Below are 21,466 nucleotides of genomic sequence, written 5' to 3'. Positions count from 1 at the left end.
CATGTGCACCTAGGAGCCTGCTCTATATGAAAGAAAGAGGTCATGGGCTTGATTTTGGTGTCATATGTGGGCTAAGCAGAATACAGCACTGTTGAGGGTCACACAGTGTGCTCACAGAGAGCGCAGAGAACTTACTGTGCTTGTTCTTCTTCTCTGGTAGAGGAGGTGGCTTCTCTGTGTCACCTGCCAACTCAGGAACACTGAAATCACCCACAAACTCAGCAGAGGCAGACGAAGCCCCCTGCTGAAAGGGCAGGACAGCAGCAAAGGGTGGGTAGGGCACAGGCTGGACTGGGACTGGGTTCTGCAGGTCACCCTCTGAGATGTTGTCATACTGTGAGGGGTGTCGCTCATAGGACACCCTGCAGCCAGAGCTGTCCGTGGTCTGGGAGACTGCGCTCCTACGCTTCTTCTCAGGAAGGGCAGGTGGAGTGTCTGTCTGCTGTCCCTCCTGCTGGAGACAGCTGCCCAAAGGCAGCTGGAAAGGGTGGCCAAGAAACGGAGGCCCAGATTCCCCCAGGGACTCTGGCAGAGGGCTGAGGCTACAGGCTGCCTGTGGAGGGGTCTGGTCTGCATTGGAGAGATCTTGCTGGAGGAATTCATAGTCGGGGTCGTAGTGATCTGCAAAGCACACAGGACACACCCATGAGTCGCATCATCCAGCTAACGCATCACCCAGAGGCTCCGCTCCATCTCCCTCCTACAAGACATGCTTTATGCTTGGTCTCTCCAATGGGCTTCTCCTTAACTATTAACTAGTCTTTATCTGGAGGTGGCGAGATGGCTATACTGGCCTCTGCCCTTGTACTTTGATTCACACACACACACACACACACACACACACACACACACACACACTCTGACTCTCTCTCTCTCTCTCTTTTGGTGGTAGTTCTAAGATAGAACCCAAGGCTTTGTGCATGTATTCTACCACCAAGCTATAGCCTTAGCATTTTCCTACATTTTACAACCTGGTTACTTAAAAAATAAAAGGTACAAGACAAAAGATGGCAAATGATCATGAAAATTAAAACTCAAGAGCTGACCATCACAGTTTACATTTTGATGCATTTTCTTGAAAGTTCTTTTTTCTCTAGAACCTTATTCCCGATTTTTTGTTTGTTTTTGAAACATGACCTCACTATGTAGTCCTGGCTGGCTTGAAATTCTCTGTAGACCAGGCTGGCCTGGAGCACACGAACCCTGCCTCCGCCTCCCAAGGGCAGGGCTTACAAGCAGGTGCTACCTTTTCCCATCCATTTTGACTATGCCTAAGAAAACAGCATGTCTGCCTGTGGTCTCAGAGTTTGTCCATGCACCAGCATACGGAAGTGATTTTCACTAGCTCTAGGCTACCCCGTCAGAGCAATGTCTCCTCGGTCGGTCATCTGGTTCCCACTAGTGGCTCCTAACAGTGGCTCCATCTTATCGCCACTTAATTCTTTGTAGGTTAGCCTCCTTGGACAGGAGCCTGTTGACAGTCTTTCCTTTGTGCTTAGGACACCTTCTCAGAAGGGAAAAGGATCTAATTTCCAGGTTGGTTGGTACCAGCAAGCTCCTGGCAAATGGTCCTGCTGACCTTGGTCAATGGTGCCTGATAAGGATAGGAGGCTGCTCAATGCTTTCAACCTCTGTCAATACCTTCAGGAGCTCCCTCCTTCAGAGAGAGCCATATGTGCACAGGATGAGTTAGCTGAACACTGCCAGGCTGCCTGTAAGGAGATAACTGCCTGAGCATCTGCTGTGTGACTCTACACTGTTATTACACACACACACACACACACACACACACACACACACACACACACAGACAGACACGTCCAGACTCTTCCTCAGCAGACACCATCTTCATTTTGTAGATGAGCAGACTGAGGCTGGATTTTAAAGAATTTGACTAAGGACATCCAACTAATGCCTGGGTATCAGTTGACTTGGTCCCAGAATCAAAGGACCCCACCCAGGGATAAGGAGGGCTGTGATGGCTTACCTAGCGTTTCACAGCTTGTGTTCCGTGAGCACTGCCCACTATCCCTGTCCAGGGAGGACAGCTGCTCGTCTGAGCGGCTGAGCTTGCCCGTGCTGCTGCAGGGGGACAGGCGAGGAGACTCACCACCGCAGGAGCGGCTGCCTCCTGACAGGCGCCTCTGGGTGTAACATTCAACATCAAAGTCCTTGGGAGGAATGGAAAGGAACTTCAGTCATCCTTGGAAAGACAGCAGAGACCAGGGACAAGCAACTGACATGCTCACTAGCTCAGAGGAAAGCCTGCCTAGCTCCGAGGCCGTTTCTGATGCCAGTGTAGGATCAGGATCTGACAGGAAAGGAACCGGGAGGAGTGTGAGAATGTTTCAACAGGGATGCCCTTGGGAGATGCCCATGTCATGGGGGCGGGGAAGAGGGATGGCTATGGTCTGCTCTCCCACAAGTCTCCAGATGTGAGTAATAGTGGGTTTAGTAAAGACTACCAGGTGACTTTCAGCACTCGGACACAAGCCTCAAAAAACTCCATTTCTAGTCGCCCAACAGAACCAGGACTTCATTACCTGCCTATTGATTCCAACAGGCAAACTGGAGCCACTGGTAGCCCGACTCATTGGGGCTACCACAGCCACCCGGGTGGGGGATGGAGCAGACTGCCTTTTCTTGGGTGGTAATGCTGGTGGACTAGAAGAGAGAAAATCCAGGCAAATGTACATCACAAACAAGCGTGCTTTAGACATGAATGAAGCTCTTTTTCCACACCTAATTTTCATACTTTAACTGCCTCCTGTTCTCCTCTTGCCAATCACTCTATCAATGCCCAAAGACCAGAACCAAAACAGATTCTTTCCCTTCCATAGTGAATCATGATTGGTTTCACTGGATAGAGGGCCCAGGGCCAGAGCCTGGCCACTCTCAGAGACATTCTTTTTAACAGTGCCAAGCCCAGGCACACAGTTATCCTTCAGCTCATTCTACCACCCACTCCCCACATTAGGTCATAAATAGGGTCAAAAGAGTTTAGAATTACCTGTTATCAACCACCCGGATGCCAGGTAAAGGGGGCTTGGGGGGTGCAACCTCTTCACTGGTGGAGTCTGGGAGCAGTTCAGCAGATGGTGACACACTTGTCTTATTCAGAATCTCCATTTCTCGGTCTGTCAGAGGGAGCTCAGGCTGGCTAGAGAAATGGAAAGAACTAGGGCTCACACGTAGTCAGAGTGGATGTGGCTCCTGAGGGGGTGGGGTGGGGCTAAGGGAATGATGGGGCTGAGGAGCCCCATGCACAGTCTTGGGGTTCCCATGGCGTTTCATCACTGACCAGCTACCAGGCTGCTCTAAAATGTGACACATATTTAACACCGGCCAGTCCTTGAAACTAATGCAAAATAGTAAGGCTGTCCACAAGGCCATCCCTCAGTTTACTGAGGAACACTGGGCTGGCTTCCTGTTAGCTGAACAACTACTGAAAAATCCAAGTCTCCCCCAGCCTCTCAGCCAAGCCCTTGGGAGTTTATGGTGCAGTGACGTTGCCTGGGGCAGAACCTAACTGGGGTGGGAGTGGGGTCTGAGACCCACCTCCTTCCATACACTCTTGTCCAGATGAGCTTGTCAAGCGCAAGACAGCTCTCTGAAGCTTAGTGAAATACACTCACCAGAACTTACCACTGCAAAGGGGGCCAGGGCTGCCCACAGCCTCTCATGCTCTCACTGTTTGCCTGGCTCCCTCTTGTCAAATGTGGGCTCAGTCCCACTGGGACCAGAGTCTGCTCAGACTTACCCATCAGGCTTGCTGGCTGGGGAACTGGGCTTCACTGGGCTTGTTGGCGATGGCCGCCCCTGCTTCTCAATGGTTAGCCTCACTAGCTCCTGTGAGGGAGAAGGGGAGGGGATGACACCACTGTACCTTTAGCAAGAGGCAGGGCTTCTAAGACCCACATTTGTGTCCACACATTTCCTACGCAGGGTAATCTTCACAGTCCCTAACATGCCTCTTTCCCTCTAAAAATACCATAGCAGCATACTGCAAAGTTTCAACTGCATTGTGTTCTTCCTTTTGAAAGGGGAAACGGCAAGTCTGGGTGTTTAGATGAACAGACCATTACAAACTTGTATTCCTGTGCAGTCTGGGGAGGGTGGCAGGCGTTTCTGGCTCCTTAAAGCTGTCATGTTATGCACAATGGTGCACTTAGCCACTTGGCTTCTGGCTTTTAGTGTTTTCCCAAAGTGCACTGGCTTAGTCAATGCAGGAACTGGAGCCCCAGTGGCCTGGCTGGCTGGGAGCCTTGTCAATGGACTTAGAGTAAGGGTTATGTGACCTTCTAAAAGCAGAGAAATGGCTTTGAAAGAAAATAAAAAATGGTACTCTGAAAATAGCAGAGAAGAGGGCAGATAAGGGGTGTGGTGTTTGAGCTGGGACACATTTTATCCCGTTCCATGACTTTTTTTTTTTTTTTGCAACAGGGTCTCTCTATGTAGAAGTGTTGAGGTTAAAGGCATGCACTACCACTCTAGACTACTTTAATGATTTTTCCCAGGTGAACGCTATGCTCCACAGTATGAACACCGCTTGGGGTGGGAAGCCCACCCTCGCCTGTTCTTCCCTTCTGCTATCCCAGCACTCTGTACTTTCTGCCTAGATTGCTGTGGGCCCCCAGGATGGCCATACATGGGCCTTGCAGTGTGTACCCTTGAAGGGCTGTGCATTATGGTGGCTGTCCCATGGACGCCATAGAAATGGACCTCCTGTGTGTGCGATACTTATGGCTGTATGCTCACACGACAGGTGGAGATCAGAGGTTGGCCTTGGGTGTCATTCTCAGGAGTCCTCCCTTTCTTTTTTGGGACAGAGTCTCTTACGAGCGCCTGAAGATCACTGAGTACACTGAGGTGAGGCTAACTGGCCAGAGTGCTCTAGGGATCTATCCATCTGTCTCTTGATTCCCTAGTGCTGGGATTACAATTATGGCCACGATACCTGGCTTTCTCTGTGCATTGTAGGAATTGAACTCTGGTCATGATTATGTGAGGTGTGCTTTACAGAATGAGCCATCACTCCAGCTTCACCTTTCAAAATCGTAGAGGTAGAATTCACATACCATGAAATTCAGCCACTCTAAGTGTGAGTGAGCACATTTGTGGTCCTTAACACAACCAACTTTAAGACAGAAATTCTGAACCTGCGCAGTCCCCCGACTCTCTGGCTGCCCATGGCAACAACCACTCTCTTCCTGGCCATCCCCACTTGCCTCAGGGAGCCCAGGTAGGCTCTTTTTCACTGCTGACCAGTGTTCTGGTATATTGCTGCGCACAGTCTCCTCACTGCTCTCTGCTGTGGCTGCTGGTGATGGTCTGTGTGCACGAGGGAAGAGCACACAGCACCTCTGAGGATGCAGAGCTGCGTAGCCTAACCACATCTCCCTGACCAGGGGCAAAGAACTAGCATTTCCCAAAGCAGCTTCTTTTGACAACATAAAAACTATGAAAAAAGATAAACATACACAAAGAAATATTAACAAGGGGTTTTGCAGATGCAAAGGGTGTTATGATCATGAGAGCTTCTCAAGTTCGATGGCAACAAAATAAAACTTGCAGATACGCGGTAGGGTGAGGCAGGACAGGATCAGTGAGAATGAGTGTCACTATGGGCAGCAGGTAACGGTCCAGTGGATGACTTACTGGCATGCATCAAAAGCCTCAAGTATCTGTTAGGAGGATTCTGTCTGAGGAAAATGTCATGGATATATGTAAAAGCTCAGCTGTGAGGATGACAGGTAAAATGAGACTGTTCATAGCCCACCATTAAATACTCACTACGAGTACCAAGTATGCAGATGTGACAGATCCATCAAGGGGCCACTCTGAAGTCAGTAAGAATAAAGTCACAGCAGGAACACAGGCCATAGTAACATCATGGAAAGATGGTGGAATACCAGGCATACTAGGTGCAGAAAAGCCCTACCTGCTTTGATGGGGTACACTGTAAATTTTGGAAACAAGATCAAACCCCCTTTTGTGTGTGTGTGTGTTTAATGTAATTTATTTATTTAACTGTATCTTCTACATTTTGAAAATGGACACAAATTAATTCTAAGAAAACTGCCACCCCCAAACCATGAGAGGGATGTCCATAGAACCAGATCCAGGCTCACCCCATTCTGCTCTTGGAGTCATGTGGAAGTAAGATCCTGGGGAGGCTGAGGCTAGCCCAGGAAGGGGCCTTCGACTTGCTTCACAGTCCAGAGCACAAGTGTCAGAGGGAGGCAAGGGAAGCAGCTGGAGGCAGGCCACTCCCACACTCGCTACCTGGAGGAGCCCGCAGGAGTGGCAAAGGCAGGTCCCTTGAAAGCCTTGGCTGGGATCAAAGTGTCAGACCCAAGTGACTCGGAAGCCTTCAATTCTCAATCTTTCTGCCTCAGCATCATGAGTGCCTCCACGGTAAGCCAAACTTACTCCAGCAAGCAGGATAAAGGAATGCAGAGAAGTCTGCACATTTGTATCTGCTGACACACAACAAATTCCAGTTCCTCCTGATGTGGGAGCAAGCAGGGATGCTGTCCTGGAATGGCAGCTGTGACCTCAGCTAATGAACAATGGATAGCTATAGGATCCTGAGATGACAAGCACACACTTGCAATTGTGCCCTGACATTCCAGGACCACATTATGACAGTGCAGCTGGGAGAAGGGCCGGCAGCTTTTCTTTCTCTGCCAACCTTCCTGCCCAAACAGAAGGGCTTTGGTCTCAACTTGTCTTAACGATCACACACAAGGCTCTAGAAACCTCTTCTAGCTAGGCACTTCCAATAGCCTGGTCTCACTGAGTGCTCACCACCTGTGAGTAAGCCAGGGCCCAGTACCTTGTGAAAAGCCAAATCTCTGAAAGACAGGGTTTCTCAAAGACAGTCTTTTAAATTAATTGTCAGTCTCACGTTACAAGGCAGTTAGAAAAGAGTTCTGGATTCTTCTGCCAACAACTATACAGAAGACCAACGTACAGCTAATGAAAATCAGTTTTCAAAAGCCACAGAGCACATCTAGAGCAGACTTTCCTGAGAATGAGAACCTCTGTTCCGATGCGCACTGTGTTCACACTGACCACGATGAGTCAACACATGGCTCCGAATTTGAATGTCTTAGTCCTGGCTTCCTTTCTACTTTCTCCTGGAATGATACAAAGACCTGCCTGGCAGAGGGGCACTGCTGTGACAGTCCTGGCACAAAGAACCCCAAGGACGGGCTGGAGAGATGGCTCAGAGGTTAAGAGCACTGACTGCTCTTCCGAAGGCCCTGAGTTCAAATCCCAGCAACCACATGGTGGCTCACTACCATCTGTAATGAGATCTGACGCCCTCTTCTGGAGTGTCTGAAGACAGTTACAGTGTACTTACATATCATAAAATAAATAAATCTTAAAAAAAAAAAAGAACCCCAAGAACAGCATGGTGAATAGTGTTCCCTGGGTTCACACAGTGGGGCCACTCCACTGGGAGTACCATAGCTGCAGCCCAGACCCGGACTATCACTCCCTTACCCTATTCTCTGGGTGCAGTGCCAGGGCACAGGAAGTTTGCAGTTACACATCAAGGCTCAGTGCCACCCTTTAGTTCTTCACACATTTTGGAAGAGGGTCAGGTCTAGTCTGACAAGTGAGGAACACACTGGCCCTTGGAGACTAGGGTGGATTCCTGTGACAGGAGCTATAGGACATGGTCACAGGAGTGTTCAGCCCCAGAGTGACTTTGTTGTTTTGCTTTGTGTTTTTGAGACAAGGTCTCTCTATGTAGTTCTGGCTGTCCTAGACCTTTCTATGTCCACCAGGCTGCCCTCCAACTCAGATCCTCCTGCCTCTGCCACCACACACAGCCCCCACAATGACTTCTAATGGAGACAACAAGGGACTTTCTCTGCCCACATCTAAAGTGGCAGTGAGAAGCGGCAAGTGGAGGGATGCTCTCAGTGGCACACACAGCCGAGCAGCATTAGACTTGACCCACACGGCACAGATGGAGACAGGTAACAACTGGTTGAAGAACAACAACTGGCATTCCTCACACAATCCTAAGACAGAGGACTTCAGGTGCTTTACTGTAGCCGGGATGGCTGGGAAGCAGAGCCAGCTAGGGAACTGCATAACTTGTTTTTCGAGACAGGGTTTCTCTGTGTAGCCCTGGCTGTCCTGGAACTCACTCTGTAGACCAGGCTGGCCTCAAACTCAGAAATCCGCCTGCCTCTGCCTCCCGAGAGCTGGGATTAAAGGTGTGCGCCACCACTGCCTGGCCTGAGCTACATAACGATTTAAAACTAGAAACACAGGGCAGAGGATGCTAGGAAGTACTCCTAATTTTGAAAAGTATATATAAGGAAGTGACAAGCTTTGTATAACAGCTACAAGGGGAAGTTTCTCTTTCAGATTCACTCTGGCTATTGATGGAAACTGGCAGAAGAAATCTTCCATGTCATAGTCTGAACACTCTGGGCACAGCAGTCACGACAACAACAGTGCCCGCACCAAGAGGGCGGCTTTCTTGGAAGCACAGTGCAATCTAGAAGCTTCTTTTCTCCACCAACAAACTGAGAGGGCTCTGGCCTCCAGCTTCACAAGAACCCAAGGGGCAGAGGGACACACTAAATAGCATCATGAGGGTGCCTTTGACTAATTCTACACTGCCAACTTTCAGGAGTAATAACTCTAAAATAAATTTTAAAAGCTTCAAATGAACAAACTGAGGCCGGAGAGATAATCAGTAGTTAAGAGCACCGGTTGGTCTCGTAGAGGATGCAGGTTTGGTTCCCAGCGCCCATGCAGGGCAGCTTACAACTTGCCTGTTAGCTCTGACTCCAGAGGATCTGATAACTACTCTGGCTTCTGTGGGCACTGCCCACATGTGGCCCACACACAGACAAGTAGGCACACACACATAAATACGAATACAACTGTAAATAACCAAAGCCCTAAAGTTTCAAGGAGGAGGAGGAGGCTGAGGAGGCACCCACCTGCTGCTGTCCACAGAGACGATGCTACCCACTGGCTCTATCTGGGTCCTGGAATTTTAAAAGTAAACTAAACTTTTTAAAAATAGTAAACCATAGGCTGGAAAGATGGCTTAGTGGTTTAAGAGGTCCTGAGTTCAATTCCCAGCAACCACATGGTGGCTCACAACCATCTGTAATGGGATCTGATGCCCTCTTCTGATGTGTCTGAAGACAGCTACAATGTACTCCTATAAATATAAAATACATACATACATAAATAAATATTTTAAAAATATAGTAAACCACATTCTGAAGGCCAAAACCAGCCAGGGACTTGTTTCTAGAACGCTCTCAAGGTAGGGCTGGCTCAAATAATAAGAGCACCAAACAAGGAATGTGCAAAAGGATGTGTGCCTGACAAGGCATGGAACACTTGTCCCTGTCCTTTTAGGACAAGCATGGCATGTGGAGGGTTCAGGAAGGAGGTGTCACTTAGGATTTGCACCCTGCAATCTGGGGAGCCAGTGAACGAGGAGAGGATATCGCACTGGCCATGCGTGGACATGGGGTGAACTGGTGAGCCCTGATGCAACTCTGGCCAATAAAATGCAAGAGAAATTCTGGGAGGGGCTCTAAGAAGCCTCCTTCAAAGGAGAAGGTAACTTTGCACCTCTTCTTCCTTGTCTGAATGTAGCCATGGTAACTGGAGAGGAAGCAGCTACTGTGCATCACTGCATAGAATCTGTGTTACAGACAGTAGAAAAGGGAGTTAGAACTGTCCCCAAGGAAACCTCACACTCGCCTTTGTCTATCAGTGAACTTTCTTTACATATGGGAAAGAATACTTTATTTTTGTGTCACATATGGAGGCCAGAGGTAGGGACTTCTCTTGCACTGGGACCTTGCTAATATGGCTATGTCTAGTAATTTATTAATCTATTTATGTTTTTGTTATCATGGGTGCTTGGTGCATAAACATGGTCTACATGTTTATGCGGCAAGCACTTTACAATTGTGCCATCTCCCAATCCCTCCAAAAGTTTTTTTTGTTTTGTTTTTGTTTTTTCGAGATAGGGTTTCTCTGTGTAGCCCTGGCTGTCCTAGAACTCACTCTGTAGACCAGGCTGGCCTCAAACTCAGAAATCCGCCTGCCTCTGCCTCCCAAGTGCTGGGATTAACCTTCCAAAGTTTTATGTCTAAAAATCTTTGCAATAATTGATGGGTTGATTGTGTGTGCATGCAGATGTGTGTGCCATAGTTCCCTCATGGAGGTCACAGGACAGTCTGAGTCTGAGAGAACTGAGGGTCAGTCAGATCAGGTTAGGTTTGGAGGCAAGCACTCTTCGCTGCTGAGCCATTTCATCAGCTGCAAAAGTTGTATTGTTAAAAGCTTTGGCTTAGCCGGGCGTGGTGACGCACACCTTTAATCCCAGCACTCAGGAGGCAGAGGCAGGAGGATTTCTGAGTTTGAGGCTAGCCTGGTCTACAGAGTGAGTTCCAGGACAGCCAGGGCTACACAGAGAAACCCTGCCTCAAAAAACAAACAAACAAACAAACAAACAGCTTCTGTTTTCTGGCCTGGCTGCTATCCTTAGAAAACCTCTGAGCCTGCTATGCAAGCGCAGCTCTGGAGGTGACGGTCAAGTGACAAAGCTGTGGAATTCCCTAAGGCTTTCAGTGGAAGGAAGCATTACAAGTTTTTTTTTTTTCTGTGTGTCTGTGTGTGTGTCCAGATGCCTATGGAGGTCAAGAAATGGAGTTCTCTGTGAGCCACCTAATACAGATGCTAGAGAACAGAACATGGAACCTCCAGGAGAGCAGGGAGTATTTTCTTAGCCTCTAGCCCATATTATTATTTTAAATGATAACACTTTAGTCTGTCTGAGTGGCTGGAGGCCTGCTCCTGACATGTCTGAGGTCAGAGGAGAAGTGGGCATTTATCTGGCACAGTACAGAAGACCCAAAACTTGTGAACTGCCCTAGAGGGAAGTACAATTCTCCCCCGAGCTACTCTGGTGAAAGTTGCCAAGGTGACCAGTGCTCATCCTGCCTGTTAGCCACCCAACCCTTGCCAGTACTCCAAAGACACAATCTTACCTCTCCTCACACACTCTGGGTATTTAAGAACTTACAAGAATCTCAGAGGAGTCACTTGTCCACGTTTATACAGATCATAAATGGCATTTATGTGAAGATTTACACGGCAGATGACAGTTTCCATGTAGGAACAATACCAAAATCATCTGCCTTTCAGACAAGTTTTCAGTCTTACCCCCAACCCCACCCCAAACAATTCCATTTAACAACTGAATGAGCTCCCTGAGGGGCGGTGAGTCACTCTGAAGGAATGTACCTCCAAGTGGGATGAAGACAACCAGCTAAAGCATTGTGCTTGCACACGCTGGCTCTCCCAGCTGAGGGCGGCTGGAGCACACACCAGGACACAGGCTTCTGAGGTGTCCTTGTTAGGAAGTGTGAATGAGAACGATCCTTTGGATCTCCTAGGACGGGGCAGCAGAGGGTGACTAAGTGCGTAGGCCTAGCAGGCATGTGTGAGAATCATGAGCTTGCCACTGAACCTTGGTTGGCCCATCAGAGAAGGTGTCTGCCTCAGTCAGGGCTGTTACAAGTATAAAGTTGGGCAGTGTAGAAAAGCACCCGTGAATTGTTTGCTATTATTGCTCTAAGATACTAATCACAAATGCCCACGCTGACCAATCTCACTCCTTGACTGTCACCCTCTAGAAGAAGCCTCTAGTAACACATGCCAGCTGACTTCCTGTCCCTGCATTGGCACGTGGCATCCTTTTATGTAACCTGAAGCTCCCCAAGGCCAGACCTGTGCCCCTGTCTTCACCTCTGTTAGTACTCCTGTCATAGCACCCACAGAATACAGAGCTCCTTACCATGGAAGCATCGTATGTGTGCTAGTGTGCTTGTGTATGTGTCTGCTCACCTGCATAGTCATGTGTGTGTAGGGCAGGGGACAACTTTTCAGAGTGTTCTCTCCAAGGCACAGTCTCTGTTATTTCTCCTCAGGACTCTCCTGGCTCTGCCTTCCACATTGCTGAGCCTTCTCCTTACCCTGTTCTGCCTAAACTATTAAAAAAAAACACCTGTGAAGAAGTTATTTGCTCTCAGGTGCTGGCATGTTCAACTTCTACAGGCCGTGCGTGTGTGCTCCCATCCCAGGGTCACATTGAGAAATCAGCAATTTTTCATTCAAGCCTTCCTTCTGCCAACCAGTGCAGCCCTGCCTTCAGGAGTCCATAAGGAACATGGGGGCTCTGGAGTCCTGAGGCTTCTGTGGAAACCTGACCCCTTGTTTCAGCTGTTTTAACTTACGATATTTCATCAAGATCAATTTGATAGAAGAAACACTAACAATGTGGTCTGGAAAATAATTTTGATTTCCAGAAGTCGGTACAAAAGCAGCAAGAGTGGGAGAGTCAGAACTTGGCCAGAAAGCCTGGGAAGGTCCTGTCTCACATTGCCCAGCGAGAGAAGCTGCAGGAAGAGCTGAGGGGATAAACTGCACCCCAAATTCTACAGAGATTGCAGCCTCTTAACACTGATGGTATAAAGTCTGATGGCTCTGTGAGAAGACAGCACGGGAGCAGTGTTGTCACATCTCCTCACAGTGAACCCAAAGTTCTCTGGAGACGCAGCAGCACACAGCCTCTACTTTAAAGGTGCTGGGGCTTTCCCTAACAGCCCATTTGGGAGTGATTTCTCTCACCAAGCAATGCCTCCTTGGCCTTCTCTCTGTAATTAAAACCCTTTAGGGTCTTAGCTCTGTTTTCCAGAGCTTCTAAAAAACACTACACCAAGAGGCATGTTTCAGGAACTTCATAGACTGGCTGAGAAGGGAAGTTTTCTGACCTAGGCTGACAAGTGTGGTTATAATTTTGGATTGAGGGTAAATAAAAGGGACACAGCTTTTCCAAGCCACATCTATCAAGCATGCATTTAGCACCACATAATACTGAACAGCCATGAATGCCTTTGGGCTACGTGTATTCCAGCATTGTTCTAAAGCATCCTGCACTGACTATGTCTGCAATGCTGCCATGCAGGGCCCTGCTGTTACCCATGCTTCTGAGCATGTGCATGGGCATCATCAAGATGAACTAAGGTAGTAATTGTCTGAGCCCACAAACTACTTAGAGTGATGAATTGGGATTTAAAGCATTCCACCAGCCTAATAAGGGCTCTTAGAACAGTGCCTCCTGCCGCTGCCGCTGCCGCTGCAAGGCCCCTATCATCTCTCGGACCCCCACTCAGCTTTGTTTCTCCCCTACTGGGACTGACACTCTTAGTTAGCCTGCTTCTGGGTCCCACTCCAGGCCCTCTGTAGTCTTTGCTTCCCCCTCCAACTGTGGCTCCTTATCTTCTCTGAGGCTTTCTGCAGTGGCCTGGATAGTAAACACACTGACCACATCATAGAGATCAAGCACACTTAGCTTTAGCAACTCCACTGTGCTTTCTACCAGGAGTCCTACATGTTTGCAGACCATGCAAAGGTGATGGTTGATAGACTGGGGCTCTTGCTAAACCATCTCCATTGCATTAAGCTGGCACACGTTCTCTGCCACACCTGGGACATATGGCCCATAGAGGACTTAATGCCAGATGCAGGAAGGGCTGGTGGTCTCTAGAGTAAAGTAGTGACTGGACAGAACTAGAGCTGGCCCATATCACAGCTTTTGGAAGACAGTCATTCCGTGTATGGTCTAAAATCAAGTTTTTAGCTTCTGTCGGCTGCCTGGAACCTGCACTTCTTACCTTCACTCCGTCCAGGACAGCTTTGATAACGCCCTTCACAGTTGTCACCATCTCCTTATCTTCTGAGTTCACGCCCTCTAGCATCACCTGGTCAGACCATCGGATAAGGTTGGCGAGGCTCTGGTATACTCGGCTATAACAGGAGGAGAGGGCTGAGCTATGGAAGGAAAGTTTTAAAAGAACATTAATGAGCAACCTACATCATGATCCTCCCATCACTGCTCGCAGAACACTGGATTTTGTGTAGATGCTGGGATTTGAACTCAGATCCTCATAATTGCCTGGTGGGTGCTATTATCCATGGAGGCATCTTACCAGTTCCCACTACATACATACATACATACGTACATACATAATACACATACATATACACACATACACACACATATATATATGTACACACACACACACTTCCCCCACCCCGCAAATATATCATAAAAATTCTATCCCAGTAGTTTCTTCAGCTGTCACATCCCTCTACACATCCTGGGAACATCTTTCCTCATTTCAGTTGCAAACCATTCGACAGGGGAGAGCTTTGTGTATTTCCTGTTTTGAATGAGTTTGACAGTCATTTTGATGGACCCACGTCAACAGGTTTGAGGGATTTTGGGTGTCAGGCCAGGAAAGCCAGGCACTTGTGAGAGCTGTCTGTGGTTTAATAGCCCTTTCTTATCCTTGCTTAGCTTTATCATCCTCATCGAGGCAGCCGTGGCTAGGTAGAGAGGATTTCAAAGACCCACCAGAGGCGAGTGGCCTGTCATGTGGTGAATGCTCACGAATGTGCACACACAGCAGCAGCCTCCATTCACACCGTGAGGACAACACACAAAATACAAGTCCTTGGTATTTGGGAGAGCCTTAGTACAGTACAAAAGCAATCCAAACCCACAATTCTTACAGAGTCCATAAACTTTTTTTTATTTTTAAACTAATTAAGGTTTTTAAAGATAGGGTTTCATTATGTGGCCCTGACTAGCCTGGAAATGACTCTGTAGACCAGATTGGCCTTATAGAAATCTGATTGCCTCTGCCTCCTGAGAGCTGGGCCGTATGTGCCACCACGCCCAGACCCTAAACATGAGTCTTCTTGAGGAATCCAGAAAGAGTTCCTGTCCTCACATCAAACTTTGTACACTGTAACAGGAGAGCAAAAACAATCACTCCATCACTATTAAAGCAGATACTTAGAAAACAAGGGCACAATTTAGAGAGAATAACACAATATTGTAATTCTTTTTTTTTTTTAAGATTTATTTATTTATTATATGTGTACTGGCTAGTTTTGTGTCAACTTGACACAGCTGGAGTTATCACAGAGAAAGGAGCTTCAGTTGGGGAAATGCCTCCATGAGATCCAGCTGTAAGGCATTTTCTCAATTAGTGATCAAGGGGGAAAGGCCCCTTGTGGGTGGGACCATCTCTGGGCTGGTAGTCTTGGTTCTATAAGAGAGCAGGCTGATCAAGCCAGGGGAGGCAAGCCAGTAAAGAACATCCCTCCATGGCCTCTGCATCAGCTCCTGCTTTCTGACCTGCTTGAGTTCCAGTCCTGACTTCCTTTGGTGATGAACAGCAGCATGGAAGTGTAAGGTGAATAAACCCTTTTCTCCCCAACTTGCTTCTTGGTCATCATGTTTGTGCAGGAATAGAAACCCTGACTAAGACAATATGTAAGTACACTGTAGCTGTCTTCAGACACTCCAGAAGATGATGTCAGATCTTGTTAGGATGGTTGTGAGCCACCAAGTGGTTGCTGGGATTTGAACTCAGGACCTTTGGAAGAGCAGTCGGTGCTCCTAACCGCTAAGCCATCTTTCCAGCCCAATATTGTAATTCTTGACTGAAGTGGGTGTAACAGCAAAGGTCTTTAGGTGTTTTACCAATGACACTTATCAAGAGCAACAGCACGGGGAAGGAGCTAAGCTTTCTGCCAGTCAGAGCTGCACTCTGCACCACCAACAGAGCAGTCATTAAGAAGGAAAGCAAACCCCTCCTGTCCCTGAGAATAAACAGAGCTGGCCAAGAAGCTTGGGGATGCTGTGAAGGCCTCATAGGAATGAGGGGTGGGGCTTCCCCTCCGGAGGGGGTCTGCCCAGTCCTGCAGCCTGTCTGGCAGATAGGTGCCTCTGGGGGAATGCCTGATACTAGCCTTAGGTTCTCTTAGTTTTTTGTCCTCCTATTCCCCTGTCAATCTAGCTGCTTCCCCCAGCATCCTCTGGGAAGCAGGACAGGACACTGCAGTTCTCTTGCTGCCTTCTTCAACGTGTACCACATAACCACCACATCATCACGTGTTAGGGAAGCTTTTTAACTTTAATTTGATTTTGACTCTTCCCTGGTGGGAGCCATCTCATGAAGACACAGGAATGATAGCATTTAGAGTTAACCACCTACACATCTGATGGCCTAATGTTGGGTTCTTTTTCTCAAAGGAGACCTGAGCCTGCTTTGGGGTGAACGAAGGGAGAGCCACAGTACAGACAGCAGCACAGTGAGCCAAAGGCCACAATCCCCAGGGTTAGCCAGAGCCAGCAGAAGCTGGGGTGAACGTCCCAGGCAGAACATTTCTTGGGAATAAAGACAGTTAGTTAGATCTCTCAGAAGAAAATTGTGAACTTCACTGCCAAGTTCTGAAAGCTATTCCTAAAAGCTCAGTCTCATGGGGTTAAATGGACACTAAGCTGCCTTGAGAAATCCACACAGAGATGCATTGATTATGAATGGGTATCACAGACAAAACCCCAGACCTGCCAGTCTTTTCAGTAAAGTTCCTGCAAGCTTGGGGATTGCATCTAGCATGGCTTTCCTTGTGATACTTAATAATAAACGTGGGGCAAGCTAATCTGTAGGAAGAAAACACACTCTAGCAATCAAAGGCTGTCTGGCAGGTATGGGCCTGGCCCAGGCAAGGGTGTCACTCCACCGTTTTATCAGCTGTGGGCTTGAATGACAACAGACTGCAGGTCATGGTAAATGATGATGGAGGCTCTGAGAATATGTCCAACCCAATGTGATCAGTGCCAGTGAGCTGATCACAGGATAAAGCCACAGCTCGGAGGGTGGTGGCATCTGCTAGGAGGGTGGAGTCGGCCAGCACACAGGCCTCTGGAGGAGCAACTGCCTGAAAGCTGGGAAGTGGGGGCAAGTGGAGGACTCCTTTGTCCCCACTGTTTCAAATGCCCTGAACCAAGCGCCTCTAAAGCCTCCTGCTCTGCCACAGCTAAGGACCTTCTGGGGGACTCACCTGTGCTGGATCCGAGGGTCAGTCTGCACCAGGGGTAAGATGGCCTCCAGCACCTTGCTGGCCGACCCCGGGAGCATCTCCAGAACCTTCTTATCAATGGCCATTTTGTCCACAATGGTCTTAAAGTAGCGCAAGGCACTGACAACCTCCTTCTCTTTCTCCTCCAGCCAGCACAGGTTCTGAAAGGGAATGCCATGTTTAAGGAATGAGAGAAGATTAAAGGGAGCTATTCTGAAATCTATAAACTAGCTCGATACTCCTGCAAATGGAAAACACTTTGGCAGCAGAGACCAAGCCAGATGGTTTCTCTAAGGATTGTGATCAGGAGACAAAGATTAATAGGAAGAAAGACAGGCTTAGGACTAGAAGGGTCATTTGGAGACTTGGGGATTCCCTTCCCACACTCTGAGATCCTTAAAACCTTCTCCTCTGTTCTGATTGGCTGCCTGAGATAGCACTTCCCATCTCCCACCGTACAGTGAGGTCTCGGTGAGGACACAGGGGAGCAATAGTTATGCCCCAGGGCACACACATTCTCAGAGGATTTGAGGAACTGGCAGCATCACAGCCCATCCGCCACCTAGATCCTCACATAGACCTATTCAAACTTGTAGGTCCCTGTCCATTAGAGACACAGGGCTTCCAAGGCCTCCAATGCCAGTGCTGGAAGGAGGCGCTCAGGAAACCGAGCGAGCGGCGTCAGTAAGTCTGACTACCAGTACCTACGGCTACCAATGGCACTCGGTCACTCGATGCCAAGGAAAGACACCTGAAGGAAAAAGCCAGCACCCAACTTTCCAGAACTCCTCCTAACCCCACACTCTTTCCTCCTTGACTGTGGCTAGCCTAGATCTACACCTAGCAGGGAGCAGGGCATGCTGCTCTAGTCTCCTTTCCCCATCTCCCTTCTCCAGTGGCCCAGATCCCAGACACTGACAGTCATCTCGAGTGGATAGTCCCACAAATAGCCCACAGAGGGAGTGAGGAGATATGTGGATAGGCGAGGCCACTACCTGTGGGCTTCCTAAGGTCCAGAGAGTGTGACTAACATCAACTGAGGTCAAGAGACTTAAGCAATAATCTATAAATACATGAATGGCAGAAATATTATAAAAAGTAACTATTCTTTTGAATACTAAATCTCCCCCACCCCCAGATAATGTCAGGGAGTATAATTTAAAATTTTTAAAATCCAATATGGGAGGTTTCTCATAGGAACACCAAAACAAAACAACCCCAAAACCTCTATATATGAGGATGGAATCAAGTAAACAGAACTTCAGCCAGAGAACTGCCAAAGGCCCGGTATGGCTTCCTGGAGTGTTCTGCAGACCACCAGGACCACTCAGCCTTCCTTGCGCTGTTTTCCCATCTCCAATTGAAACACTCAGTTCTTGTCTGTCTCTAAGAAGCTGAGTACTGCTTTCTCTACTGCCTGGATAAGAGTGCTCAGTTTCAACACACCCACAGCAGGCCAGCCACAGCGGGGCCAGCCTGAATAATCAGGCCTCAGGGGTGGCGCTAGTGACAGCGTGAAGAGCAGTCAGGCTACAGTAGGAGGAGGAGGAGGTGGAGAGGAGGTGGGGGGGGGGACGGAAGGGGCTGTTTTGACACATCACAACCTGCTGGAAGGCAAGAATGATGGTCTTGCTGGGGAACAGGAAGTACTTTAAGAAAACACGTCAGACACCACATAGGCAAGAGTGAACAGGAGCTGGGAACAGTTTAAAGTGCAGGCACTTGGGAGTAGAAGGGCTTTTCCTGCCACTGAGGAGAGATCAAGTCAGGCACATAAGAGCCAGGCCAGCTGGACTCAGTGAAGGGCTCACTAGGTAGGCAAAGTCAGGGAGCATCTGTCCGTCTCCCAGGTCCCACGCCTTAAATGATGGTCTCTTTATTAAAGGTCTGCACTCCCTGAGCCCTTCGGGCTGTGGACTGTAGGTAGCAGTCAGAATCAGTTATACACACAACATGCACAGCATCTGCTTGGCTGGCCTATAAAGTCACCCCAGAATGACTGTCAACCTACATACCTCTCCCTCACCAGGGGAGCAGTTGCTACCACATGTCCTCATAAGCTTGGGGACTCTATGAGGTTGTCAATCCTGGGGATGGTCGAGATCCAAGGCCAAGCTGGACTCGGAGACAGTAGATTCCATTCCTTGTCTGGGGGACAGGTGAATGTATCTGCCCTATGTTTTTAAGGAAGTGGAAGCGGGTGGCTGAAGCTGGAGCTCAGTCACCAAGCACTTGTCTACCCCAAGACAGACACAGGTTCCATCCCCAGCAGCAAAACAAACCCCACCAACCAAAACCAAAAAAACAGTGGAAGAAACATAGAAACAACAACGGAGGTGAAGACTGACTGGGCAAGGCAGGGAGCCACTAATAACTGAAGAGACACTACATCGGGGTCAGAGTGAGAACTCAGAGGAGGATGACAGAGGCTTGCAAAAGTCTGCGTGCAGAAGAAAGGGCCAGGTCATAGCTGCCGCTCTGAGTGCTTCAAGCTACCCAGAGTTCTGCACTTGTTTCCATTCAGGTTGTAACCTCCCCACAGAACAGATGCTATTAATTCATAAGTGGAGAAATTGAGGCTGCGTGGGGAGTGGGTAGAACAGATAGCCTGCCTATGTAACAAAATTAGAACACAAACCGGGTAGGCTTCATTCCACAGCCTGGACAGTACAGACAAGGCAGATCCAAAGTGCGGGGGAAGCTGGTGTGGTGGAGCATGCTCATAATTGCAGTGTACAAGTCTGAGATCAGCCTAAGCAACATGGTCAGACCTGCTCTCACACACCTGCTTCCAGCAACACAGGAGATAACCAGAGATTTGGGACCGCCTACATAACGCAGCAAACGATACCCACACCACACGCAAGCATGCACGTGTACACACAGGCGCACATGTGTCCTAGAGGGCCCTGTGTTCAAAGCTCTTAATTAATAAACGAGTAAAGGGGACACAGGTGAGGGGAAGCTTATCTGTGCTCCTCTGTCCTGGGACTCTAAGCAATGGGACGGGTATAGAGGAAAAGGAAGGAACAGAACATGGCCTCTGTCTTCAGCTACTGCCTCACTTCAGAGCAGCATCAGCTATCCAGTGTGCACCTTTAGAATCCCTACTCTATGGGCAGCCCTGGCCTTTTTGCTTCATGGAAACTAAATTGTATTTCTAGCACTGCAGGACAGTGAATCAGGTAGTCATGGGCCAAGTCATGGGCCGGGAGCAATTAGAATCAGCACATAAAAAGCTGGAACCAGGTAGTGTTGAGTACACGCCTTTAATGTCTGCACTCGGAAGTCTCTGTGAGTTCCAGGCTAGTCTGCTCACACAGCAAGTTTCAGGACAGCCAAAGTTACAACAGCACAACACAACACCACACCACACAGCCAAACACAAAAAACTGGAACCAGGATTGTGTAAATACAACTCAATATCTTTCCTTCTCTGTACCTAGAGGCTCTGCAAGAAGGCACGTCTAACAGAGCTCAGCTGTGCCAGGCTTTGCAGCAGGGGCATCTCTCTGACTGCTTTACATAAGGTCTAGAGAGCTAACAGGGAAGCCCTCCAGGAGTCTACAGTGGAGCCCAAGGATCCAGCCAATATCTAGGTGCCCAAAGGCTGGGGAACTCACCCAATCCGAGCCCTTCTGGATGCTGTTTACTGTTCATATAATGATGGTTAGCTTTGGACTTTCAGGACAGGACTAAACTCTCTCTGCTACCTTTAACAATCCACAGCTCACTGCTAGGCTTGCTAAAAGGTTGTAAAAGAGCTGATCTTTTTTTTTCCTATGAGAAGACTACTGTGTGTAGATAAAGCCGGACTGGAAAGACAGGTGGAATAGTGCGTATAAAACAGACTTAATTAGAACAAGTGGGTCACAGTCAATACTGTGTAATAGAAGTGACAAAGTTTCTCCACAGGGCTAGAGAACAAATAAGGCAACAGGTGTGAAGCCAAAGGCACGGGGGCTGGACAAAGAGAAGCCCAGGAAACAGCAGTGCTCTAGGTCTGCACTGAAATCCTGGGCTTCAAAGCCCCACATATTTAACAGGGAAAGTCACAAGTGGGATAACATGAAACACATATGCAAATGTAAGAGGTGACAGAGACAGTAAATGACAAATGATGACAGGCAGCAGCAACTTGTCTACACCACATGGTTTCTGGACACTGTCCTCTCGTTTCTGTGCTGTGGCGGGGTCCATCCTGGGGCCTGCACTAAACAGCAGTCCACACTCAAGAGCCTTGGGACTTGCAGGGTTGAGTTTCAACTCCCAGGCTGTGGCTGCAGCTCCTGCTATAGGGCAGTCTCACTTCAGCACTAGGAACATCCAGGGCCTTGGGGAAGACACCCTGCTGCTACAGGACGGTCACCAGCATGCCCACCTGCTGGATACCCAGCAGTTCCTGCTTCACTCTCTTAACTGACAACTAAAAATGTCTCAGGTACAGCGGGGGCTTTCAGATACC

At 48.5% G+C, this 21,466-nt stretch overlaps 1 protein-coding gene across 11 annotated transcripts in view; it reads right to left on the bottom strand.

Annotated features, from left to right (window-relative positions):
- Positions 1–21,466, bottom strand: part of Rapgef1 (Rap guanine nucleotide exchange factor 1) — a 118,975-nt gene that overhangs the window by 36,996 nt on the left and 60,513 nt on the right. For all 11 annotated transcript variants that reach the window (XM_021181566.1, XM_021181628.1, XM_021181609.2 and 8 more), the window contains 7 exons: positions 16,984–17,162; positions 13,740–13,896; positions 3,761–3,849; positions 3,011–3,160; positions 2,544–2,664; positions 1,988–2,171; positions 136–621 (listed from right to left, as the gene is read on the bottom strand). In XM_021181566.1, the coding sequence (XP_021037225.1) occupies positions 136–621; positions 1,988–2,171; positions 2,544–2,664; positions 3,011–3,160; positions 3,761–3,849; positions 13,740–13,896; positions 16,984–17,162 (1,366 nt within the window). The remainder of the gene's footprint in view (positions 1–135; positions 622–1,987; positions 2,172–2,543; positions 2,665–3,010; positions 3,161–3,760; positions 3,850–13,739; positions 13,897–16,983; positions 17,163–21,466) is intronic.

Source organism: Mus caroli, chromosome 2, assembly GCF_900094665.2.
Source record: "Mus caroli chromosome 2, CAROLI_EIJ_v1.1, whole genome shotgun sequence".
NCBI classification, from domain to species: domain Eukaryota; kingdom Metazoa; phylum Chordata; class Mammalia; order Rodentia; family Muridae; genus Mus; species Mus caroli.
This window is presented reverse-complemented; position numbering and strand designations above follow the sequence as displayed.